The following is a 27,162-nucleotide window of genomic DNA, read 5'->3' on the forward strand; positions in this document are numbered from 1 at the left end:
AAGCAAATAACAGCCCTGGAGTGTTATTTTCCAGATAGGGCTGTAGGATTCAGAAAGACAGGACAGTATGTCCCTAAGATACACAGCCAATCAGTGGAACAATCTGACCTCAACTCCAAATGGTAGCTTATATTCCTATACCTTATCCTTTGCCACATCCTGCTGCCTCTACTAGAAAAAGAATTCAAAAATATCAGTAGATATACTTGCCTCTAAAACTCTTTAAAATGCTCCAAGGCATTATAATACAATCCGTTCTGGGTTGGGTATCGGCGACACCTTTAAGTCCTACAGTGGAGCTCCTTCCTCCCAACTGAGCCAAGGTGAGTATGGGATACAGAGCAGGAAGGTGGAGCTCAGACCAGTGCCAGGATGCTGGCTCTGAAAGGTCATAGCCAGTAAGTCCAGGCTCAGATGAACACAACCACCCTGCACTTGCTTTCTCGTTCAAGGCCCTGAAGCATCTGTTCTTACTCAAGGGCCACGTTGGCTCAATGTGTGTATTGCCCTAAACACATGTGCCGAAGCTCTGTATCCAGTGTTGTGTTATTTAGAGGGTATCTCTCGGTAAGAATTAGATTAGGTCATGAGGCTAAGAATGCCCGTACATAAGAGAGGATGACGTTGCCTGCATGTGTTCTTCCTGTCTTCTCAAGGGTGAGCGCCAAAGGCAAGCCATGTGAGGATGTCATGAGAGGACTGTGTATGAAAACCAGGGAAAGGTCTGGGAACCGAATTGCTGGCATTTGATCATATACTGTGAAGCGCACATGCCTGAGAGCATTCAGCTGTTTAGTCAAGGCCTTTCAGTGTACAAGACACACTACAGTCCTCCTGGCTCACTCATCTGACTTTAAAACCACTTCAGTTCTGCTAAGAGAGGTCTTAATGGCCTATTTTTCCAGCATTATACACACACTTCTTGGCTATGGCTTTCTAAGGACAATGGCAATCTATTAGCATAGGCAGGCAATGTAGACAGAAAGATAGACAATACACAGACACTACAAAAGAAAAAGAAGCCATCCCACCATTTACAGCACAGATAAAACTGGCAGACACTATGAGAGGTAATCAAACCAGGGCAACAAATATTTCATGATAATTTATGTGTGTATTAAAAAATGTTTAGCTCATGAAACTGAAGGTAGAACCATGGTTGTTAGGAACCTGAGGTTGGAAAAAATGGGAGATTTGGTCAGTGCATAAATTTTCTGTTAGAAAATAAATAAATACCCAATGGATGATATATATCTCTAATCCCAGTAGTCAATCGAGAGCTCATGGTAAGAAGTTCTACAGCTTGTAGCTAGCCTAGGGTATATAACCAGACACTAACTTTTTAGAATTTCCATAACTGAATTATGCCATTTTGATTGCGGCTCATAGTAAGCGTTGTATAACTTAATTTGTTAAGACAGTGGATTTTAAGTGCTTTCGCCACACACAAACCCACACTTTGAAAGAGATGCTATGATAGGCATTGTTTTATAATGTCTATGAATACCAAAACAAAAGGTACATATATATATCTGACATATATAATATGCTATATATAATTGATATATTATATCAATGTCTATGGCTTCCCAAACAAAACATGAATATATATATATATATTTTATTTCATTTTTTGATTTTTCGAGACAGTGTTTCTCTACATAGCCTTGGCTGTCCTAGACTCACTTTGTAGACCAGGCTAATGTTGAATTCACAGAGATCCACCTGCCTCTGCCTCCCCAGTGCTGAAATTAAAGGCATGCGCCACCATGCCCAGCATACTTAATTTTATAAGTTATCCCTTAATGAGACTAGAGGGGGAAAAGGTTGAAGAATCTTCAGTAAACTGTGTGGATTTGAGGTTATGTATTCAGACTGTAATATTGTATCTGACGGAGGTTGGAGCTGAAAATATTTCCCCCCAACCCAAGTGTTCCCAAGAACTCTGAGGAAAGGATTCTATTCCACAGAAGTCTCGCGCCTTTAGTAGCTCAGTTATCCTCAGGCACCGTGCTTCCCAGTGGAGCATCAGCTGGAGCTGTTCTGTTGTCTCGCGTACATGCCAGGACTCTGTAGAAAGCTTCTCCAGGAAAAAAAAAACTGCTTTAAAATCAGTACCACCGCCACCATCACTACCACCACTACCACCACCACCACTCCCCAGAAATATGCTCTAACAAACCAATTGACCCAATTGCAGTAGTTGATCTCTGGTGCCGGCCAGCTTCTTCAAACAGGCAGGGAGATAGTTGGGAGCAGGCCAGCCTCCACTGTGCCTTTCACGTCATCAGGAGGGCACGAGTTCTCATCCTGGCTGCATCTGTGTCAATCCGCAACCCTGCGGATTCCATTACAGAGATCATGGAGGAGCCCCTCTCTTCCTTCTGGAGCCTAGTAGACCATTGAATAGTTTGGTCATCGGCAACGGACTTCCCTTAGCTATCATTTAAAATTGCACTCTCAAGTTTTTTGTTTGGTTGGTTGGTTGTTGTTTTTGTTGTTGTTGTTGTTGTTGTTTCATAGCCATCTGTTCTGTTGTGGTTTGCTTCTGATTATTTTCTATAAGTAGCTCCTACAAACACAATGTAAAAAGGGAGGTCAGGCCCTGGTGCCCTTTTAATGCTATATATTTCCATTAAGTGCTTATGACTTCTACTGACTTCCAGCTGAGTGTCTGTCGCCAAGCCCGGTGATGGGATAAATCGAAGACAGGCTTAGAAGACACAGCTCCTGTCTTCGGGGATTTAGAGTCTACCTAGGAGAAAAAGGACTCTTGTACAATACCACCAGGTGACAAAGAAAGGGTACTAAATTAGTGGTGTCTACCTGCCAGGTGTACAGCACACACATTCAAGTCTCTTTCCAGTCTGGGAAGGACAAGACCACTGTCAGCAATAAATTGGGGTAGGAATGTTGCCTCTTCTATTTTTGCTCATTTGTTTGTTTTGATGCTCGGGGTCTGTTTACTTTGCCTATGCGATGGGGTCTCACTTCCTCTGACCCAGGCTGGAACTTTTGGGCTCCAGCCTCTTCTTTCTTCAGCAACTTAAGGGGTATACAGCACTCTACCCAGGATTTTATCTGTTCATTAAGGAGCTAGAAAGATTTGGACAGAGATGATGGCTCCACATTTAAAAATAAGAAAAGGTACAAAAACATTTTTAAAAATAAAATAAAATAAAAATAATTTTAAAAAACCCAAAAAATAAAAAATAAAATAAGAGAAAAAAAGTATGAGGCCGACCTGAGAACATCAAGGAAGCCAGTCCCTTAGCTCTTGCACAGCTCAGAGAACCAGCCTCCGCCACCGCTGTGGGAGAGCTGATAGTCAAGCGTCTAACTGGTTCTGGGTCCTGGATGGTGGTACCATTCCCATAGAGATTTGCTCTGGGCTCCTATGTAATCACAAAGATGTCTCTTTCTTTAACTGTGTATAGGGTTTGCAACCCAGCCAAGCTCACTAGCTGCAAAGGAAGCCCAAACATTATTACCATAATCATCATTTCCCCCCTGCCTGCTGCGATTGGACCCATTACTCATGCCGTCCCTGTCCCAGGAGGGGCTTTGCTCACCTCCCAGGTTCACATACGGTGCAAGAAGGATTCGCCAAGTTTTCATTTTTGAAAGGGAACACTTTCAAATGTTTGGGAGGATTAGAAAGAAAAGGCGGTGTTAGACTTAGGTTCCTTCATAAGTACGTACACTTTTGTTTCAAGAATTGGAAGTGATTAAAGGTGGGTCAGTGCCCGCTCAAAGTCAGCAGAAGGCAACAGCTAACTTTGGAAGCGTGTGATCTCAGATGCCTCTCCAAGTCCAGAGCTTCCTGCTGAGAACTGTCCTCTTGTTTCTCCCCATCTCCTTTTCTAGGTAGCAACGACAATCTGGGGCTAAACTCACGTTTTCTGAGGGAGACATCGCCAAGCTTCTTAATCTCATGCAGACGGAATGATATTTTTATTAGTTTATAATGCGGCTTCTTAAAGAACAAGTTTGAAAGGATGGTGGGGGAGTCCACCAGAGCGGGGCGGGGGGGGGGGGGGGGGCGGGAAACAACAAATATTCCCCAACCCATATGGTCAGTAATGGCTGTTTAATAGCCCTCCTATTACAAACCTAAGAGGCAGCAGTCTGAATTACCAGTAGAGTATTAATAAACAGGAATGAGTTAATAGAGCAAAAAGACCTTCTAGCAGAGCAGTGGGGGAGTTGAATATTCTTTTCTTCAGTCAGCTGTAAGTAATTACTGCATGGTGTGCCTCTGACTATTACCATAACAGAGCAATTGGACGTGAAGAATGGATAATAGTGTGGACACGAAGGTATTTTTAGAATATCGGCAGCAGAGCAGGTAACCGGCCCTACTCCAGTAGAAACCAGAAACCTTTAGGTAAGTTTAGAAAGACTTTTTTTTTTCTTTACCCCCCTTATGACATTTAGCCGTGGTAGAATTTTAAAAAGATCAATCTAATAAATTATTTAAAATAACTTTACAAAGAGGATGCCTGTGATATGTAAATAAGCAGGCAAGAAGGAAGGAAGGGAGAACCTGGAAAGCCCAGGCGGACACAGGCATCTCGTGACTTACTGTAACTACATAATCACAGGTTTCCTCCCACTCCTGGGAGATGCAGCCTTCCTCTGCCTGGATGCGGGAGTCGGCTTGACTGTCTCCCACTGGCTGCTCAGGTGAAAGTGAAAATATTCAAATCAGAGCTGTAACTATGATTGCTGGAGTTGTGGGTTTTTCTAAAATTGAGTTAGTCATCCTCGGTGATTTAATGATGCATATCATTTATTTTAAAATATTATTACAGGGGCATTGACTGAACTGCGGCTCCCCCTTTTTTTTTTTCAGGACTGTCCATTATGCGATGCGGCGGGGTGTGTCATGGACTGCAGCAGGCAGAGTTACTGTCTAACGGCACAACATATGTTCTCAGATGAAAACAGCTTGAGATTTCGATTCAGAAAGTGGTAATTTTGCAAATGCATACAAATATCATTTAAGGAATATTTTGGGTTTTTTTTTCCCAGGGTATAGGTCCTTCTTTTTGCCTCCTGGCTGCACAGGCCGATGCTGATTTTTCAATTTGCAGGTTTGTTAAGCATCATGGAATGTTTTGGTTCTCAATCAAGAATATTCTTCCCAAGTGGTTCCTAAGTCCTATGCTCAAAAATAAACGTGTGTCCTCTTTGTCTCCTCGCAGCATGTGTCCTGCCGCACAATAGCAGCGCAGGATGGAAAGCTGCAGTGTCTCTCACTGAACCATCCTGGAGGGTTTTACTCTGCCCCTCTCATGGGCTACTAGCTTTCTTAAGACAGGGCAGTGGGCTCTCACTGGAGGCTGCTGGCAGCTGGAGTCCAGCTAGGGTTGTTAGGAGCCAGGACTGCAGCGTGCCTCCAGGAAGGTAACACAGGAGATGGACGCAGAGAACTACCTCAGCAGGACTGACCCTGGCATCGCACCTAAAAGCACAGGAGTCAGTGATGAGATGGGTGGCCACGTGGCCCATATCCTTACCAAGTGCTTTGAAGTCCTTTCACTAGCAAATGCATGTGGAATAAACATTGCCGCACCAATTTTCTTTCTTTCTTTTTTTTTTTTTTTTTGAAAACCCATGCCATGCATTTGAGCTCAGGGAGCTAGCACTCTCTGTCTCATCTGGACCCAACGTCTTTCTTGGTAAAGATGCCACGGTGTCACTTCGCAGCCACATATTTCACCGGCTTGGTTAGCCATTTTTAAAAGAAGGCAAGGGTATACCTGGAGTGGTGTTCCTGCAAGCCAGGGAGCACAGTGTTTCCATGTTCCTGGCTTCAGTTTGCTTTCATCATGTGTCTGAAAATAGAACCATGGTTTTCTTTTTCTTGTATCTATGGAAAGAGGACAAAAGAGAATCTGGCTAATTAAATGCCAACTTTAGACAAAATTTTTCACATAGGAGGCAAAGATCAAAGGTCATTTCAATAAAGTGCATAAGCCCTTGTGATTGCAGGCATTTCAGCATTCAACACCTTTGTGCTTTCCAATCTAATGAAATTCAAACACTTAGAAGTGGCTTTGCCTGTGCTCACCCTGGTGGAAGCCTCATTTACATTTTCCCAAATCCTGAATTAACCAGAAACTTCCCAAAGGCACAGTCCTACCTCTTTGGCTAGATAAGGGTTGTCTCCTGGTCCAATGGACACACATGTTCCTGATAAAAGGGTTCTACCAAGCCCGAGGTAATCAGAGATGTTGCTGTTTCACATCTACATGACCCTTGGGGTAGCAAGAGTGCGAATGGGCAGGGCACCAGCCCTCTGTAAGCACGAGAAGGTTCTGGGAAGGAGGGTTTCTCAAGGGCTCTCTTTCAGGCACCACTGAGCTATGAACATTTGTTTTTCTTTTTCTAAAAGATGGGATCTCATTAAGTAGTCCAGGTTGGCCTTGAACCTCCAATTTTCCTGCTTCAGTCTGTGAGTGCAGGGGTCATAGGCATACATGCAAAGCACATCATGGTTGCTACTGCGCCCTTAATTAAGTATTCTTAATGTCTTCTCTTCATGAGTCTCTCTCTCTCTCTCTCTCTCTCTCTCTCTCTCTCTCTGTGTGTGTGTGTGTGTGTGTGTGTGTGTGTGTGTGTGTGTGATGGTTAATGCAGATCCCATCTGTACAGGGGCTAGAAGCTGAACTTTTAGACATTTCTGTGAGTATGTTTCTAAGTTTAAGTGAGCTGGGAAGACCTAGCTTAACCATAGGTGGCCGTCTGCCATAGGCTAGGGCTCCAGGCTGGACCAAAGGGAAGATTAGACTGGCACTGTCACTTCTCTTTCTCTCTCTCCTTGATTCCTGACTGTGGATATAATATGACAGGCCAACTCAGACACGTGCCATGATGGCTGCTCTCCCACAACAGACTATATTTTCAGAATAAATCTTTTCTTCCTAAAGTCCTTTTTGCGATGTACCGTGTCACAGCAATTTGAAAAATAATGAACTGTCCATTGGCTAGATCTGGGTAGGGGTTTGGAGTTTACTGCATGTATTGTCCTTGGCTGGTGCCATAGTTTGCGCAGGACCCCTGGGCCCAGATCCACCCATCATAATGTTCTTCTTGTAGGCTTCTAGGACCCTCTGGATCCTTCTATTTTGCCATTCTCCCATGCTTCTCTCACCTAGAGTTCCAATAGGATGTCCTCCCCTCTGTCCCACTTTCCTGGTAAGTGAAGACTTTCATGGGACGTTCTTTACAGATGAGTGGAGAGTGGGGTCTGACTTTCACACGAACTCTGGTGCCTCATATTTGACCATGTTCCCTGAGTGGGGAGACCTTGTGGCACTCAGAGGAAGGATAGCAGGCTACCAAGAAGAGACTTGATACCCTATGAGCATATACAGAGGGAGGAGGTCCCCCTCAGTCACAGTCATAGGGGAAGAGAATAAGGGAAAAATGGGAGGGATACAAGGGATGGGATAACGAGATGTAATATGAATGAATTAATAAAATGTATTTTTAAAATCCTAAAAAAATTAAAAAGAAAAAGAAAAATAATGAACTAATGCATCATGAAATGACCTCAGTGAACCCATTTCACTGACTTCCTGTTCTTCCAGCTTCCTGCGTGATCCTTAGTTCCTTTGTCTCTGTGAGCTTCTCTATGCCTGTTCCCACCACCCAGAACGCATTCAGCCTCATCTTAAAGATGAGTCTATTCTTCATTGTTTCCAGGAATTATCCAAGCCTACTTGATTGTCTTCAGAGATTTTGGACCAGGTAGTGTTTCGGTTGCCTGTGTGGTAGCTTGAATCATGTCTCTTTCTAGGCTCCCTCCTTGCTGTAATATAGATGCTGATGTTGTTTGAGCATGCCCCACGCATAGCTTCTCGAGCTGGAGGCTTAGTCTCCTGTACAGCTGGATGTGGCATGGTCTTGGATAATGAAATGCTAGTTGGTGTGATAGGCACAAAGATGATGGCTCATTGGTGGTGCCTCCTTCTGATTCAATCTCTTGTGCCTATGTGGTCTTCCACAGAAGAGCATGCTCAGCAGCAGTGTTGGTCCAGGGAGACCAAACATAGAAGCGAAGTAGGCAGATAGGATCCTAACTGAAAATACAGTCCAGAAAATCTGTTTCTAAGGATGGTCAGTTCCCTTACAGCTGGCCCATACATAAACGGTGTGTCACACAGACACTGGGTACTAAAAACCATACATGTGACAGTTATTTGGTTTGTAGCACACTTTTCGGGAATGCTGACAGTTAAGGTTTGTGTTTGATGACTCTCTGCATCCTCATAGGAATACGGGTGCTATGGAAAGTGGATGGTTTTTCGCTTGCTTCTCGACCTATCTCAGTCAACAGAAAAGAAGATCTATGCACATGATTGCTGTAGAATAAATCATTTAAAATATAATATGTCTTAGGAAACTCCCAATTCAATAGCATGCATTAGAACTCTGCGTATAATATTTACTGAAAATTTCAGAGTGAGTTCATAGAGTGTAAAAAAGGAGACAGTACTGAGTAGTTCAGAAGACAGTATTAAAAATCTCTTAGAGTGGTCTGGTATGTAGAAAACCATCCTGACTGATAGAGTTAATCAGTTAATTTGGTTGAGAAAAGAAGGCTTTTATTGAGATAGCATCCCACTCGTCCCTATTTCTTTCTTTGTTTCTTCCTTCCTTTCTTCCTTCTTTCCTTCCTCCTTTTCTTTTTTTACTTTATTTTTTAAAATTGTTTTTCTTTTTTACACATACATTTATATTATTACACATATATACAGTAAACTATCTTCAGCAAGAAGGACCACAAAATCATCAGGAATTATATAAATATTACATTCATAGTGCTTCAGCTATTTGTATTTGGCAACCTTGAAGAGAATATCTTTCCTATCCTGGTGTATCTAAAATTCTGAACATAAGTCAATATCTATTATATCTCTTCTCTACCAACTTAAAAACAGCTATCTAGACCTAAAAACATCTTAATCTCTAAACAACTAAGCTAGTCCTTCTCAAGTCTCTGATGGGGTTGAAGACCAGATAGATTAGCTTTCTTCTTCCTGTTGCTTTAGATAAAGCCTTGAGTCCCTGTGGCGCCTTGATTGAGAAGCGTCCCCTCTAGGCTCAGGTATTTGAGGACGTGTAGGTAGTGCTGTCGGGGACAGTTATGGAAGCTTTAGGAAGCGAGGCCTTGCTGGAGGAAGTCTATCACTGGTTTTAGGATTTGAGAGTTTATGTCCTTGCTCCACTTTAGTTCTCCTTCTGCTTTCTGTGTGTGGCTGAAAATGTGACCTCTCTACTTCCTATTCTGGCTGCCCTCTTCTGCTGTGCCTCCTGCTGTTATAAAGGGTCCTTCTAGAACTGTAAGCCACAATAAACTATTTCATCTGCAAGTTGCTCTCGGCCATGGTATTTTACTAAAGCAACAGTAAAGCAGCTAATAGACCACTTACCCAACAGTCTTTCTCTGCTTCCAGTAAAAGGGGTTCTCCAGATATGTAGAAATGATCTGATGTGAAGAACTTGCAGAAGCTTTCAGTTCCAATTTGTCCTGGTCATAGGAAAGAGTAAAATGCCAATGGTTTGATATAGTTCCCCATTATGATGACAACACTCTGACCTGGGTGCTTTGTGGTGCTTTTGGGGTAAACCTTGGAAAATGTGAGTAACTCTGGTTTCCTTCCACAGTGAATTGGTGGGGACTCTTCAGATATCTTCAACGGGACTTCTTAGCCCATTGCACTTGATATTTCAACCTGAACAAGTCACTTTTTTTTTCACATGTAAATATTACTTTTTGTTTTCAAGACTGGCTACTGAATTAAAATTTCAAAGTTTTTAAAGATAAAAATATTCTGGAAATATAGAATTCCAGAATGATTATAACATTCACCATATGACAAAGTTGGCAAAGGCATGTAATTGGAATATGAATAATAAAAATATCAGCAACACTGGAATACATAAAGACCTCTACATCAGAGTAACCCTATGGGTAAGTGACAAATGCTCATTTTAACTGAACAGCTCACTTTGAAATTAAGGTGATGAGTCCACAGGACAGTTTATTTTCTTTCTAGTTCCACCCAACTTATCTTGCATCCTATATGATATACCAAATTCTGCAAGAGCAATGAAGTTCTTGCCACCAGGCACCTCGTAGAGAAAAAAACCAATTTTCGGGGTATCATTTAGCATTAGAGCTACAAATGAATAACACTTGTGAGAAGACATGAGTGGGATGGCTCCGTGTCAAAGAGGGATCAACAACAGTGCCATTAGAATTAAAAGTGTGAGATACAAATGAAGGTAAAGAGATCAGAGAAATTACCCTTAGCATATATTTATTCTTACAGGAAGGTGGCCTCATGAAGGAAAAGGGACACCAGGGCATCCCTGAATGAAAAGTATACAGTTGCCCACATATGCATTGTATTGCTAGCAGTAAACAAATAGAGGTGTTTGCAGAGTTCCCAAAGCCTTGTCCCTGGAGTTTGATATACACACCTAGCCACTGTCTCAAGATAAGTAAAGAAGATTCATCAAATGGTAGTCATCTGGGGAAGACCAAGACAGTCTACAGACTGAAGTGACCTGCCCAATTGATAAAAATCAGTCCCCATTTTGTTATTTGGAAAGGTACTTGGACCAGAGAGATGAAATTAAAAAACAAGCAAAGGATGTCTGGAATGTAGAAGCAAAACAAATTGTCTAATAATAATTTTAAAGAGTGGAATTCTGTTTGACACTGAGAGGGTGTGAGGAGACAAACATTTTTCAGAATTCAAAAGTAAGTTCTATGCGTCCATTGACTAGACAAGATAAGAAGTCTCAAGGTCAAGGGTTCAGGAGTGTATAAGGTAAACGAAGAAGTATTTTGACAGCACAGAGTATTTTGAAGACATCTGGAAAATGATACATTAAATTCATGGAATAAATGTCTATATCAGGAAGTGTTTACTTTATATCTACCTTTTGTTTTTGTTTTTTTTTAACCCTTTGTAAATGTAGAACTGAACTGTGTCAGCAACACATCAAGTTGGTCTTTTGATGACATTCATTGCCCTTCTGTCTTGATTATTCCAATTTAGTGTCCCTACCTCACACTGTCTGGAGAAGTAGTTTTCTAGCAGCAAAATCTTACTTCAGTATTTCCTAAAAAGAGCTAGATTTTCATGTATACATCATAGAAGAGAAAACTTTTAGTAGCAAGCATATAGCCCTCCAGGCAGCTTTGCTTTCAGGAGATACATGTGTAAGCATTCGCCTGCCTAACTCCATCAACAAGAATCTAAACCACAAAATTATAAACAATTCACTCCCAACTAAAAAACCCACAAATATTTTTTCGTGGCATGATTCTGTTTTTGTTTTAATCTTTATTGGTACTTCATGATTTTATTTTCTAGCGATTTCCTTTCTATCTTTTGATTAAGAATGAACCCAAAGACAAAGTGTAAGAAGAGTAACATGCTTTCTGTCGTGCAATGCTTGATTTGATAATCATAACTGTCTAAGTAAGGAGAGAGGACACTACCAAGAGCAGATACAGAGATGGACTCTTAGCCTTAAGTGCCTAGCTTTATATCCTATTCAGCTTTGGAACCTACAGCAGATATAGTAACAATTTTGGCATTTCAGTTTTTGCCATTCATAAAAAAAGATGCATGTTTGTGGTAGGGGTGAGTGAGAGGAAGAAAGGCCTTAATACGTTGGACTAAACAAATAAGTCTATAACCAGTATCTGGGTATGTAATGATAAGATTACACCAGACACACACACACACACACACACACACACACACACACACACACACACACACTTGGCACAACAGACTCCTGAGAAAGAAATAAGCTTACCAAACTGCTGGAGCCCAACTCCCAGGACCCCCAGTAAGCCTTCAACGTAGGGAGAAGGTACAGCTTTCTTCTGTTAATACTTCTATGAGAAACAGATTGGTCTTGCTGCTGGGGAAAAAAGAAAACTCCAAGTTGGGTGGGAGAAAGGTCGGAGTAGAGAGAGTGGATATGAGAGCTCAGAAAGCGGGGTGGGGGGTGAGGGGATGCATAGGATCTAAATACTGTCTGAATGTTCAGTGAACTAACAAAGTATTATTTTTATAAAGGGAAAATATGTGTTGAAGTATATTAATTAAGCATTTAGGTATCTTTCTGACCAATGTGTTACTCTAACAGTCTCTCCCAAATACCATTATGGCTTTGGCAGAACCCCTTAAAGTCACATTGTTGGCCTCGTGGCAGCTTCCTCCCCCTTCCTAGCCAATCCTTATTCTAATGGCATAATTAAATGGCTATAAAATTCTATAATTCTCATTCCTCTGATTAGCTGGAGGCAAACTTCACATTCTTGCAGTGTTGAAGATCAGGCTCCTGCACTCGGCATAGGTCTCAAGGAGCTATTGTTCACTCCTGTAACAATTGCAAAGCGTGTTAACTATTTTTAAAAACTAGGCAGGAATTTGAGGGAAATGTGAAATTTTAATAAACTCCATAAATCACCACCAAAATTAGATCTATCCTTGCTATTGAATTCCAAACGTTCTCCTGTTTGGGTAAGAAACAAACTTAGGAAAAGCCAAAATCACCCAATCAAGGGATGCCATTTTAAAACTCTTTTGGATTCAAGAAACATTCACACATTTTCACCCAGCTCAAGTCCTTCATAAGTGGGGACAGAGAGGCTTGAAAGATTAAAAGCAATTGCTACTCTTATAGAGGATCTAGGTGAGGTCCCCAGCACCCATCGGGAGAGGCTCACTATTTGTAAACTCCAGGGAATCCATCTTGGTCTTCCGATCTCCAAAGGCAACTGTAAACCCATGATGGTCATATACTCATGACGGCAACATCCATATAATGTATAAATTTTTAATGGAAGTGTAAAAATATAGGAGAAGATTTAAAACACATATTAAGACATCACAAATTTTTCAAATGTTTCTTACAACCTCAGTCCTCCCTTAATTGAATTGGTCTACTTCTGGTAGAAGTTGACCTTATTATAACCAGTATATATTGGAGGTGCCCACATATAAATGACCTGGTGATGCCACCTAAGTAGAAGAGGAAAGCATGGCTTTTATATTCTTTTTAAAAATTTTTTTAACTTTATTTGTATAAGTGTGCTTTATCTGCCAAAGAGGGCATCAGATCACATTACAGATGGCTGTAAGCCACCAGGTGGTTGCTGAGGATTGAACTCCAGACCTCTGGAAGAGCAGGCGGCACTCTTAACCACTGAGCCATCTCTCCAGCCCTACAGATTTTATATTCTTTAATCTACAAGATCATGAAATTCTCTTTAGCCCCAATGAGAGAGAAGAGGAGATGCTGAGCCCCAGTCCTCCCATGGGACCCTGTGATAAAGGCTGCAGTGCCTCCTAAGGCATCCTGGTAGGACTTTGCACACAGGAACTGGTTGTACCATAGGGCAGAGACACTGCATACATCAACAAAAACAGATGGGGCAGAGGCCCCGGGGGAGTGTTTGGAAAGCTACTGGCTAAACAATAGGGAAGCGAGTCCCAACATGGACATCCTGTTGATGACTATGTGGCAAAGAGAACTTAGGCAGAAGAATTACCCTTGTAGGCCTCCAAGCCAATCAGTCATTGCTCGGCTTCTATGGAGATTCAATGGAGACAGAGCCAGGGATGTGGTTCAGGGTTGGGTATGTGTCCTCAGAAATGTGCCCTGCAGGGTCAAGACATGCTCACTCCTTCCGTCATGCTCACTTGTAAACTGAGGGCTCCGCTTTCACTCTGAGGGAAAGGAGCTTTCTCGGAATTGGTTGTCATAGAAGGGTGGCTTCTATAGCTTGGGTGATTATTGTATTTGTATTTGCTACTGTTTTGTTTTTTTTTGTTTTGTTGTGTAATACTTTGGGTCTAAGACTGTATTAACAACCATTACTGTCTGTATTCTGACATCTGTGCATCATGTTGAGCTAGAAGAGGAATCAAAAAGGACTATTTTTTCAAAGAGGCTAAGCATTTGGAAAAAAAAACTTCTAAAAAATCATATCTTTGAATAGGCTGAATGGTAAAGGCAAGGAAAATGTACAGAGTAGATGCGACTAAAGTAATACCAAAAATAAGGAAGTAGTTTTGCATGGGCAAGATGAAAGTTTTAATAATTTACAGCATGACACTGCTGGTTTTATATCTGAGTTTGGCATGAAGAAATCAATAGCACTGTCTATGTGTATGCGTATCTGTATGCATTTTTGAATAAATAAGACAAGAAAGTGCTTTATAATCACGCAGATTTTTTGTCATAGTGAAATTATGGATATTTATATTTTAATGTTTCATTTTCCCTCTTTCAATTCATTTTCATTGAGGATATATTGTATTTTACAATCTAAGACACAGAAATGATACACTGAAATAACGTTTTTATATCTTCCATTTGCCTCCTCTCTATTGCAACCATCATTAAAGGCACATGAAGTGCTTGGTCAGTCAGCTTTTTTTCAAGTTCACATACAACACATATTGTTTTTCGAACCCAAAATCATTTCTAATTTTGCTGTGCTCTGATACTTTCATTTCAAAGACTGTGTTGTATCGCCCGCCCCCATTTTTTCCTCCAAATTTTATACTGGCCTTTGGCCAAATGCAATACGTTTTTCTTAGACCTGACATACAGAATGAAGTACATATACAAACACACTCTGAAAACTTAAAGGCCCCAGTACTGCATGGTGACACTGGAAGGAGATGAAGGGCAAGGAACAAAGGGGGAACTGTAGGAAAAGCACTGTGCAGGGTTCTCTACGACACACATTCCAGGAAGTCTTTCCTCAATAAATCTGTAAACAAACCATTGAGTCATTCTGTGACATGTTGAATGATTAAAATTCTATAAATTTAACTATAGGCCTTCGGGCAACACTTAATATTTTCTCTGTCATTTATTGCTCTGTAAACCCCCAAATTCCTCAGACTTGATCTTCTCAGAGTGAACACTAAGGTCACCCTGTGCACACATTTGTTACATGGAGCCCACATAAGAACTTCTTCAATTCTGTAAATTGTCCCTGGAGTTGTTTTACTGTGTGTGTGTGTGTGTGTGTGTGTGTGTGTGTGTGTGTGTGTGTAGAAGTCAGAGATAGGAGAGAAATAGCAACACTGCTACTCAGATTCGCATTGCCTTATTAGCCTCAACCCAGGTAGTCAAACAAGATGCATAATAAGTTGATGAAGGGTTCACCTTCACTTTCCAGCCTTCCTGGGAGATACCCACTTCAAAAGAAGAATGAGAAAACATTGGGAGCAAAAGCTCTGGGATCAGATAACCAGGGTCCAAGTTTGGTCTCTGCCACATGCTAGCTGCATAACCTTAGAAAAACAGACCATCTCTTCTTGCCTTAAATTCCTCATTCAAAAATAAACAGCACAAGAGATGTAGTTCATCAGGCTTTTGAGAGGCTTAAAAATGTGTTACTATGTGCTAAGTATGCATAACAAAATCTAACATTAAGTGCCCCAAAATGTTAGGTACTAAGAAGGGAACCCTTAATGATACCCACAGTACCATAAACTTCTGAGACTCTTACTCTGCCTTCTCAGGGAGGAAAATACAAAACAGACCTGTCAGTTCTGAGAACTAAATATGCCTATGGGCAATCCTCAGTTCTCTGTAGCCGGGTTTGTAGTGGTGGTCCATATGTTTGCATATGGACATGTATGTATCAAGTCTCCTAGTTTTCTTTTGTCATCAGCAGGGGCAAGTTTCTACTGCCTTATCCATGCTCTCTGGCTTGCTTAAGTCTGGGATACCCCACCTGACAAGAGAAGGTTAAGTAACATACCCTTTTGGAGTTTTTGGAGTAGACATCTGTGTGCTGGGATTATGCGTCATGGAAAACAAGCAAAGAAGGACAACGTGGAAGCAGAGCTGAACCAATCGATTTACTGTTCTTGCTGTCTTTTTGAATACTGACAGCTCTCCAGACATCATTAAAATTATTGCCATTGGACTAGTAGGGGACAAGGTCCAGAAAACATGAGGCTCGGAGGTTTCTTCCTCCCAGCAGAATCCTCCATCCTTTCTTTTTTGGTCAAGGAGAAATTGTTGCTACCAATGGAGAGAAAGAACCCTGAATGAATATTTCTCAAGCACAAAAAGCACTGTTCTTGGTTGCCCTTCCCGTATGCTGTGTGAACATCTTTCATGTGACTTTTACCTGGGTCTTTAGGTACATTAAGGTACCTCAATTAGGTCCCGGGGTACATTAATAACCAATGGCAACATTAGTAAACACATTTCTTGGCTGACCTGATGATGTACAACTCTACCTTGCCCGTCTGAGAGGGGATCCACATATCCGCCTGAGCAGCGCACAGGGGAAAACGCTGCCGTGGGTCCTTAGCCGCTCTGCTCCGTTTCCGCTCGTCACGCCAATACATCTGCGCTTTATTCTTACCTGTCAGGTCTTTAATGGGCCCTTGGAAAATGAAGATATTTCAGACCTGTTTGGGGCAGAAAGGGATGGCCTGGGTTTCAAAACACAGCTCAATTCCCCACCACACTCCTTTTCTCCTCCTCCGGGGACTGCTCCTCATCATCCGTCTACCCCTGCTAAGGAGGATAGAGGCTAATTTAGGAGCCGCTTTATGCCTGTACATATTCAGCCAGAGGGGTCAGTGTTGATTGATGCAAGACACTCTGTCCTCCAAGAACTTGCCAAGTCCCTGCTGGTCCAGAGAGCAGCAGCCACAGTAACTCACCCTTTCGTGCCTGTGTATTTCTGCGCCTCCAGCAAGAAACAGTCAATAAGCACCAGAGGCAACTTCTGTTGCCTTAGATCACTAATAAACGCCTCACACCACCACCCCAGAGCCCTTTGACAAAGATTATTTCTCAACAGATAGATGCCAAGCCCGCGCTGCCAATTACTCCAGAGGCACCTCCTCTGAGGCTTGGAGGAGAAGGCAGGCAGAGAGAACAGGCTCTGTTCAAAGACAAGGATTATGCATTTTCTCTTAGTTTTTAAAAGCATTCTTTTCACTGGACTGCCTCTTGTGGACCCAGATCTTTGTCCCATTCATCTCACTCAGCTGTAGGACTCGGGGACCTCCAGGATTTTTGTGGAGAAAGACCTCGTGTTTGCAGAGCTTACACCTGTAAGCCATGCTCTCTGTTTCTTCGGCTTCCCTGCGACTCTACCCGTCATCACTGTTAGTCACAACTTGTGAATGGGTACCAAAGCAGCTCGGTGATGTCCAGAGGTACCAGGTCATCTGCTGGCTTCATGCCTCGGAAGAATGTCCTTTCTTCTCTCATTCCGGATAGTTGATGTGTTTGGTTATGCCACAGGCTAGAAAAAGCATGTCCCATCTTATGCCATCAATGTTTTAGATAGCGTTAGCATACTCAAAAGGGTATACATTTTATTTTCAGGATGGGTGTCACATACTCTGGCCAGGCCTTTCTGGTACCACAACTTGGTGTGTGTGTGTGTGTGTGTGTGTGTGTATTCCCTGGACATATCACTATGATGAGTCTTAGGTAGGTGGTAATAAAGAGAAACAATGTCACTTTAAAAAATGACAAAAATCCGATGACAAGGATACAGCCTTTCATAATTAAGGTAAATCATACACATACTATAGAAATTTAGGCCCTTGGTTAAGTGGTAGGGGAAAAAAAACCACACATGCCAAATACAGGGTTCACCATCTCTTTGTATTCCTTCTCGGTTACTCTTTAATGTCCTGAAGGGACTTATCACATTCTGTGGCTGACATTAGAAGGCAGGATGGACATTCCATTGAGCAGACCTCAGCACAGCTACCAGTGGTAGTAATGCTTATACTTTCAGTGCCTGGGAAAGCCGTACAGCTGGACGAAGATCTCGTCTGTCCTGTGAGAGCTTCTCTTCTGCGGGAGAGGAATGGCAGGCTAGCCTAAATGCCTGACTTGATATTCTATATGCTCCCTGGGAATTCCTGTCACATGAGTGTGCAACATTGAGCTTAGCTGCCTATCTGTAGTACCGTATGATGGTACCTGTGCTACCTTACATGCGGCCAGCTAAGCTGCTCAATAACCATCACACCCCTGCAAAGTGAGCTAAGTTCTCCTCAAAAAGGCTTGCCAAGAACTTCTGGTTAAGGTGGATCCAGCCTCGAAGATTGAAATAAGAATTACCAACATTTTCTACTATGGATGAAATTACTAAATACCTTGAAAAGAAGAAGGAGAAAATCTTTGCTTTCAACAGGACTCTCTATTTCTCCCACACTTTGGTTGGCTATGCACCCCTATCCCCCATTTTTCTGAACGGCATTTCATATAGTTCCTGATAATAACACATCTCCCTGTACCACACTTAGACACCACAATCAGAAAGCTGCTGTCCTCAAATTATCAGTGAAGAAACTGAGGGCTTGAGAGTGTGTAAATCGGTAATTTAAACATGGGTAATTGTAAACCAAATTAGTCATCTTCCCTCAGTCCATTTGCTATGTGGGGAAATTGATGCATCCTACTGGAGAGCCACAGAAGAAATGGATGTTTGCTCCTTCACCTAAAGCCGGAAGTCGGGCTGCTAGCCAGTGGCTGAAGCCAAGGATGCCTTGCCCAAAGCTTTGGGTGGACTGCCTTCAGTCTACTTTCAGAAAAGGGACTCTTGCAGTGGCGCTTTCTGTGGACTCCCTCAGGGTTTTTGTTGTGCTTATTTGTTTCCATTGGCCTAGAGAGCAAGCAGCAGGAGAGCAGGCTGACCTCCAGGTAAGGGGCAGTCCCTTCGCACCCTGGGGGTCAGGTGTTTCATTGAGTTAGCTGTGGCCCGAAAAGCATGGCTGCTGCCATCTTGCCTGCTTCTCATTTTGTTATTCTTGAGATAATAAATAAAGGCTTGTTCTGTTGTGTCCAAAAGACCCGTTTCAGGAGACTTGCTTCTTCAGAGGAGTCTCCTGAGTCTCCCTACCTGATCTTAGTCCTATGCTGGGCATTTTAAATTAAATTAGAACAAGACAGAGATAGAGACAGAGGCAGAGAGACAGAGACAGAGACAGAGATAGGAACCAATGAGGAAAATTAGAAACACCAAATGGATACTGACAGAGATTAGTGGGTCATGTCGTTTTACAAAAAAACAAAACAAAACAAAAACCAGAAATGATAACGTGGAGGGATGTTGGGATGGAATAATCCATTCTAAATTCTCTCTGAGTATTTTACAGACAGGTTACACAGGGAAATGGAGGTCTGAATCCATCTGGCTCTTGGACCAGGACACACCCTCCAGCTGGCCAAATGCTGACACAGATCTGAGGTGAGGTCTTGTGCTTAGCTGTGCCATTGTGTCTTCCAGCCTGTTCTTTTTCCTACCAAGTTCTCCAAGGATCAGAGTAGAAGCTTGAGCCCCAGCTTCTCCCAGGAATATTCTTAAGGTCTCATTGTAAGGTGGGTGGATAAAGACGTTGAAACCTGCTGGGCCCGTGTAATAACCGCTCTGACATCCCTACTCGCAGTCGCTGGCTTCAAATCTAACAAAAGGAGAGAGCTTGTAGCAGGACCACTACTAGGGATGGTTAGAAGCAGGATGCTCATTGTCCTGTGAAAAACAGCTTGCAACCAGCCGCCTCATCCCTCCAATCACACCCCTTCTGAGAGACCCTTCTCCCTCCATATGCCTCGCACAAACTTGCCTGGTGCTTTGCTATTCCTTTCCTCAGCTGCCCTAAAGATTACTGGACCTGAGAGTCTTGCTAAGCTACTCAGGCAGGCAAGCTGTTCACTAATAACCAGATGCTGAGAGGACATTTACATTTTATATACTTTAGCCCAGGTAACATATTGTACAGTAAATACATATTGTCTTACTACTGTACTCCCGTGAAGCAACAGTGAGCACACAGAAATGGAATACATATTACGTTGCCTGTCACTACAAGAAGCCTTTTCCATAACCTTACATAATTTGGGTAGCACAAGCTGGTGATGTTACTGGGTTAACTTCTTGGGTGCTCAAAGCCTGCTGAAGTGGCATATTGAAGTCACTACACTCTATACAAAGAAAACCTAGTGAGCATAAGAATTTATTGTCTTAAAAGAGATTTTTTGCATACATAATTTCTTCATAATATAACTTGCTGGGCTAGGAACACATAGGTCATTTGGTAGAGGCTTGTGTTCAAACAAGGGCCTGAGTTACCTTCCAAGACTACATGTAAAAATGTTGGGGCTGGTAAAATGAGCTTGTAATCTCAGTTCTGGGGAGGCAGAGACAAGATTATCTGTTTTTTGTTTTTGTGTGTGTGTGTGTTTTGTTTTGTTTTGTTTTGTTTTGTTTTGTTTTGAGACAGGGTTTCTCTGTGTACCCTAGGTTGTCCTGGACTAGCTTTGTAGACCAGGCTAGCCTCGAACTCACAGCGATCCGCCTGCCTCTGCCTCCTGAGTGCTGGGATTAAAGGCTTGAGACAAGATGATCTGTAGGGCACTCTACTTCATCTAAAAAATACTGTAGATGTCTCCAGAGGAAGAACATTTGAGCTTGTCATGCACATGCACACCCCTGTATGTGTATATCACACACACACATGCACTGCCTGCCCCCATGTACTTGCACAACTCTATTCTCACAAAAATTATTTTTAAAAGTTAAAATAAAATTGGGTCATGAAGACAGTTCCCACCATTGACCTTCATGCTTGTTTTTGCCACCCAGGTAGCTGATGGCTATATGGAAACTCTTCTGATGAAAAAGCACAAAGGGCGAGCAGTCAGGAAGGATCAGTGGGGAGACCTCCTGAAGCCATTATTTTTAGCTGATCGTTGTTATGACTGTTTCTACGGCTAAAACATGAACACGTTTTCTGCAGAAGCCCGGTCAGCTAGTGGCCTTAATTAACTTTCACATGGAGAGTGCTGCGGTTTACCACTTATTAAATACTCACCACAACAACTTACAGTTTAATCCTTCCACACCTCCCTCAGTCAAGACACCTCCAGCAACCCGCGATGTGGAACTGCTGGCAATTTAAATCCATGTCATGTGTAATGACCGGCTGGGGCACAAAGGCTTGGGGAGACGCTCTGCGCGACCTAGGCAGCAACTTGTGAGCGGTACGATTGAATAAACTGAGGCAGAGGGCTCCCTCGCTTGAGAGGAGTCAAGTAAGCTGTCCTTGCTCATTCATAGGAATTGGTGAGACACGAAGTCTGGAGATTGCTCTAGTGTCCTTATTTCCGGGAGTCTTGCCGAAGGTAGGGAAGTGAAATTTAGCAAATCTTGAAGAGGGAAGAAGGCCTTTCCAGCATGAAGAGTTTTAAACAGCGCCCTCACTAGGCAGCCAAGAAGGCGCACAACCCTCCCCTGAACCAATCTACTCCACACGGCTGACAAGGAGACTCTGTCAGATGCTGCACCAGGCATTTTATTCAGCAGGGAGATGATGCCTTTGGAGATTCACTCGAGACAGAATTAGCTTTTGTGATTAGCTAGGTTGAGTGGCTGAGGAAAATAGTAATGACGTCGTTGTTCCTCCTCCCACCTCCCCCTTCCAGGCACACACCGTGCACACATGTGCACACTCATGTTGGGAGTTGGATGGTGAATCTTCACCTTAGGTTGTAAATTCTTGGAGGAGGGGGGAACTGAATTCTCCTCTTGTTGAAATTCCTCTGGGTATAAAATTGACTTGGAATTTGAAGGAAGTTTTTATTTTTCCTTGTATAAAGAAAGCCTGTGAAAGGGTTTCGAGAAAACATAACTGGGAATATATATATATATGGTTAGGGTTATATATATATATATATATATCAAATTTTCCTAAAATTCAGCCTCGAATAGACTGAAGCATAGGTGAGAACTTCAACAAAGCAATAGGAAAAGATGACAGCCCAGAGTTTCAGAATTTTAAGACAGCAGCAGGATTAGACACTTTGGGTTGTCTCTGCACACATTTCTTATGGGAGTTAATTCCATTTGACATGCAAGAGCAAAGCGAGATTACAGAGGCATAGCCCCATGGCGAGGTGTATGCTGTAGCTAAAAGCTGGGATTTGAATAATTGTGCAGGCTTACTCCAGGAATCAGGCGAGAACAGAATGAATGGCTTATCACAAGGAACTTTGTACATTTTTAACTGCTGGACTTAATAAAATACCCTCCACGTGAGAACAGTGTTCTGGCCGTCTGCACTCACTCTACTTGAAGTTTGCGGTTGGATCTATCAAAAATGAGGAAAAACAGAAGCTGTTCTCTCTCTTTTTTTTGTTTTAAAGAAAAGAAAAGGATTTATAATGAATAACTGGGCTGGGTCATGCCCGTATGATTTACAGAGGAATGCAAAATTTCGAGAACTTGAGATGAACATATTAAAGGTCCTCCAAAGTTCCATGGGACTCATTTCCTGTGCCCAGACGTTTGCAGAAAGTGGAAAATGGAGCTGAGAAAGAGTGGGCCACAAGAAGCAGTCTCTCTGCTTCAGTCCTTCAGCTTCTTAAGAATGGCATTTATTGCTGAGGAAAATTACGAACTCACATGTACTGTGTTTGAGGATGTGTGAGCATGCATGTGCATGTAAGTGTGAGAGTGTGTTTTTGAATGTGTGTGTATGAGTGTGTATAGGAGTCTGTATTTGTATAAGAGTGTGTATGTCCCTTTCCTTGGATGCTGTGAAAGTACCTGTCTGTTAAAAAAAAAAAAAAGTCAGGAAGGATAACAGATTAAAGACTTTTTCTGTGCTCCGTCAACTATGAGGTGAGAATTATTAAATTTCTTTTCATAATTATTTAGCGTATAGAAATGCTGATCCACGCAAGGTTCCCGATAGCGTTGAGAAAGCAAAGATAGCCTTGTAAGTGTTGAGAATTATAAAAAGCCGCTCACTGACAGCAAGTAGACCTGTCCTAAAGCCTAATTCGGATTTCACATAATTTGATTTTATTTTCTTCCTTAAAATAGCCTTCATCTCCTTGGTCATGAGAGCTCAACGCAAGACTCCTCCTCCAGGTGGCCTTCAGCAGCCTAGTGGGGAAAGCAGTCCCAGGAGAAAAGGTACAAACGAGGCAGGGGGCGGGGCTCTGGCACACTGCTCCCTCTGCTGGAGAGCCAGCCTCCAGACCAGCTGGGGTCAGGAGGCCAGCCTTGGAAGGTAAACGTGAAATCAGCTTCCCAAGTGAAAAATGGCCGGCTCCAAAAGTGGCCTCTTTCTCATTGCCGCCGTAAGTGCTCCATTAAACTAGAATTCACCTGCAGCTCCGCTCACAAAACGTGTCTGCCAACTTCAGCCTGCCATGCAAAATGGTAGCAGGAAAGATGAACACATTACAAGTTTGTAGACCCTAAAATTAAACCCCATCTCATTTATTTCATATTTCAGCAGAGCGGGGGACGCCCAAGCACCGAGGCACAGATCCTTCCCGGGGAGATTTGCGGTTTCCTCTCTAAGAGGAAGAATTTATGTTCTCTGTGGACATACTGTCTTTTTGAAGCTCTAGTTCTGCTTGCGAGGAAGAGGCAGGGTGGCAGGGTTATGCGGGGAGGAGTCGGGACCCCCAGGTCTGGGGAGAAGCCAAGCCCCCCCACCCCTTACCAGTCTTATTTATTCCCCCTCTGTTTCTGGGTATCATTTAGATCTTTTCTACCAAACCTATGGTTATAGGCCAGCTTGGGAATTATTAGAAAGCCGTGCGTCCAAGCCTCACCCCAGATCCTTGGAAGCAAAATCTGCATGTTAATGCAAGACCTAGCGATGCAAAGCACATTCAGCAGCGACACGCTAGAAACTTGATGAGAGCCACAGTAAGAATTGATACACACAACATTACAGAAATGGACCCAAGCCCCGTTCCTCAGATAAGACGCTGAAGGCCCAGAGATGAGCACAACTCCACACACGTTTATATAGCAGGACATCTTACGTAGATCTCGGTTTTGTTTGCCATGGAAACCAACAGAGGCACAATGGTTACTGCAGGTAATTTGACTACAACGTCGCCAACAAAATGGGGTTCCAGTACTATAGGTGAAGTCGTGAGCGCTTCCTGTGTAGAGGACCTGACACAAGAATGAAATCCGGGTCCCTTCTACCCGCGTGGTGGTGATTGATGAAACACGTGGAGAAAACAGATTGAATTATCTTCTAGTGTCCCAGAGAAGCGCAATTAAGTTGTAAGGCATTTCCATGAAATCCCAAAAGCCTTATATGATACAGTGACTTCCATGACTTGATCAATAATGATATTAATTATAGATAATTATTGTGATAGGATGGTATGACTGTGGGGCTTCATTTACTCTTAAGCCTATGTATTGATCAAACAGTGAAGACTTGGTTGAGACTAGTGATAGAGTGAAAGAACTCTTGGGGTCCCACATAGTTTTGTGATATTTATGATAATGTACACACGGGTAACTGGGCACATGTTCATGTTTAATGACACAATCCAATGGCAATAAAGCCTGTGTAAATCATTTCATTCATTATTGTTTATTCTATATGACCCAGGTACAAACTACCCATAGTAAAAGACCACATACACGGGGCACAAAATCTAATATTCTTTGACCCTTCAAAATTCTAGAACACATTCCATATATACTTTGCATGCATAAAAGGCTCTTTGTTCATGACAGTAAGTCAAAAGATATCTAGACTGACGTCTAGGCTGGTGAGGCCAAGGTATACGAATGTGGCAAGTGTACATTTTAAGCCCGGGCAGAAACTGAGACGTCTGCGTGATACCCAAGCACTTTCAGGAGTCTGTGTCTGTAGACATGAGCCTTTGGACTGTCATAGAAGGACAGTGAGCACGGACAGAAGCTAGTGAGGGCGATGCTGACGCAAGGTAGTCAGTCAGTCAAGGGACCACACTGAAATGTTTCTTGGTCACGATTCTTAAAGATTTGTACCACTCTGTACTTATTTCCACATTGCTCAAGTGTTTTTTTTAACATAAAGAAATAAAATAATTGAAATAGTTGAAAAAATTATATTAGTTAATAGAAATTAAAATAGCTTACAAATAGATGCCATTTTGCCTGAATTTGTTTTCTTTTTAACTTGTTTATTTCTGTTTTACGTGCATTGGTGTTTTGGCTGCACGTGTGTCTGCGTGAGAATGTTGAACCCCCCCACAACTGGGGTTACAGACAGTTCTGAGCTGCCATGCGGGTGCTGGACCTCTGGAAGAGCAGTCAATGCTCTTAGCCACTGAGCCATCTCTGCAGCCCCTACACTCAAGTTTCTTTAAAGCATTCATACAATGGCTTAAAGACACGATCTTTCAGCGAGAGGGAGAAGCTCAGGCTTCCTCTGAACATGGCAGAGAACCTCCACATTTGCATTTTGTTCTGTTTTTTATATTATTGTTATAATATAACAATATACATGTATTTATATGTATATAATATAACAATATATATGATATATATATATGGGCCTCACATATACGCACCTTGTGCTACTTCCACAGTCCCCAAACTCATCTTTGCAGGACTGAAGGTCTTGCGGCTTCCTGGTTTGAACGATAGGCTGCCATTTACTTCCTATATGGTTTGAACAAGTCCCAAATCTCCCTCTGTGTTCTGCTTCTGCCCATATAAAACGGAGATGATATGGCACACCTGATTGAGCTCTTGCGGCAGTTCAATACCGTAATAAGTTGGAAGCATCTGGGATGTACACACCATGCACTGAGAACTCTTTACCATGGCCATTATCAATACCTCTTCTATTTTGCCTAGACTGCCTTGTTTACAGTCATATTACAGTTTATTCAGGAATAATATTCTCTAAATTCCTTCATAGGATCTGAAATTCAAATTTTTGTCTCCAGCTGAGTTAAGATGCTTTATGAAATGTCAGGCAGTGGTCGTGTGCACCTCTAATGCCAACATTGAGGAGGCAGAGGCAGGCAGAGCTCTGTGAGTTCAAGGCCAGCCTTGTCTACAGAACTAGTTCCATGAAAGCCATGGCTCTGTTACACAGAGAAGCTTTGTCTGGAGAAACAAACAAACAAAAAGATGCTTTATGAAAAGCATATTTGTAAAAAATGAAGTAAGTCATGAAACCAGACATATCGTCTTGTTCTTGTTATTTTGCTCATTTGTTTAAACACACATCCCATGCATGCGTATACACACACTCACAAACATACACACACACATACACAGAGATAGGGAGAGAGAGAGATACACACCTGTATGCACACACACAGACATACACACTTGTGTACATACACACACACACACACACACACACACACACACACACACATATATATATACACCTGTACATATATGCAGACACACAGGTATACACATTTGTGTATACACACACACATACATACATCCATATATGCACACACAGAGACACACACTGGTATACACACAATAGTTATATACACATCTGTATATATATGCAGACACACAGACATACACATTTGTGTACACACACACACACACACACACACACACACACAATCAGTAACATCCCAAATCCGCTGTGGGTTCCCCAATAAGAGTTTTTTTTCCCCATAAAGGAAGCTAAATTTGACCCAGTATTGTAGTAGAGTTCTCGCCATTCAAAGCCAAATAACCCGAGAACATAATAATGCAGAAAGCAGCCTGAGGTTCCTTTGTCTTTGCTCAGGTAAAATCAATTCAGTTATTATCCACAGTTGGGCCCAGAGCAGCATATAAACAGCATGGCTTCAGCCAGCAATCTCTCTCTCAGAGAGTGGGTTGCACGGGTAATATTCCATCCGCTGATTTACTAAGCATTGTCAAGAGAGAAGGGGCGGAATCCATCTTCAGTAGGGAAATTCATTCTAAAGAACTATTAAGAATTAGAACAGACAAGAGGGAAGAAATATCAGGACAAAGTCCCATAAAGTCAAATATTCCACTTGCCGCTATCCTGGGGCTGCGGTCCAAGGCAGGCCCTCCAGGCCTAATGCTCCCCCTTTTCCTCTTCATAGAGGGGCTGTTTGAGTTATTTCCTGTGAGTGGGAAGGAACTGAGCCACTGACATGATGCTGCACATCAGAGGGAACCAGAAAGGCTGCAGGGAAAGTAAGCTGGCTGGCGAACGTGGCATTGTGGAAGCCACAGAGTAGGCGCACACTGACTAAAAGGAAGAAATGACATGGCCTTTCTGAAAACTGTTAACCAATTAGCCAATTGAGCTA

At 42.4% G+C, this 27,162-nt stretch overlaps 1 protein-coding gene and 1 long non-coding RNA gene across 2 annotated transcripts in view; both read right to left on the minus strand.

The window, feature by feature from the left end:
- Positions 1 to 1,672: 1,672 nt before the first annotated feature.
- On the minus strand, positions 1,673 to 12,159 carry LOC311608003. The gene is made up of 4 exons (XR_014782814.1): positions 11,851 to 12,159; positions 9,444 to 9,541; positions 5,766 to 5,875; positions 1,673 to 2,572 (listed from the first exon to the last, which is right to left on the minus strand). It is a non-coding gene; the product is annotated as an uncharacterized lncRNA (long non-coding RNA).
- A 4,020-nt stretch (positions 12,160 to 16,179) lies between these two features.
- Positions 16,180 to 27,162, minus strand: part of LOC311607657 (uncharacterized protein) — a 558,074-nt gene continuing 547,091 nt past the window's right edge. Inside the window, exon 5 of the mRNA XM_084799582.1 lies at positions 16,180 to 16,487. Within this exon, the coding sequence (XP_084655708.1) occupies positions 16,445 to 16,487 (43 nt within the window). The 3' untranslated portion in view covers positions 16,180 to 16,444. The remainder of the gene's footprint in view (positions 16,488 to 27,162) is intronic.

Source organism: Acomys minous (genome assembly GCF_964271855.1).
Source record: "Acomys minous genome assembly, chromosome: 10".
NCBI classification, from domain to species: Eukaryota; Metazoa; Chordata; class Mammalia; order Rodentia; family Muridae; genus Acomys; species Acomys minous.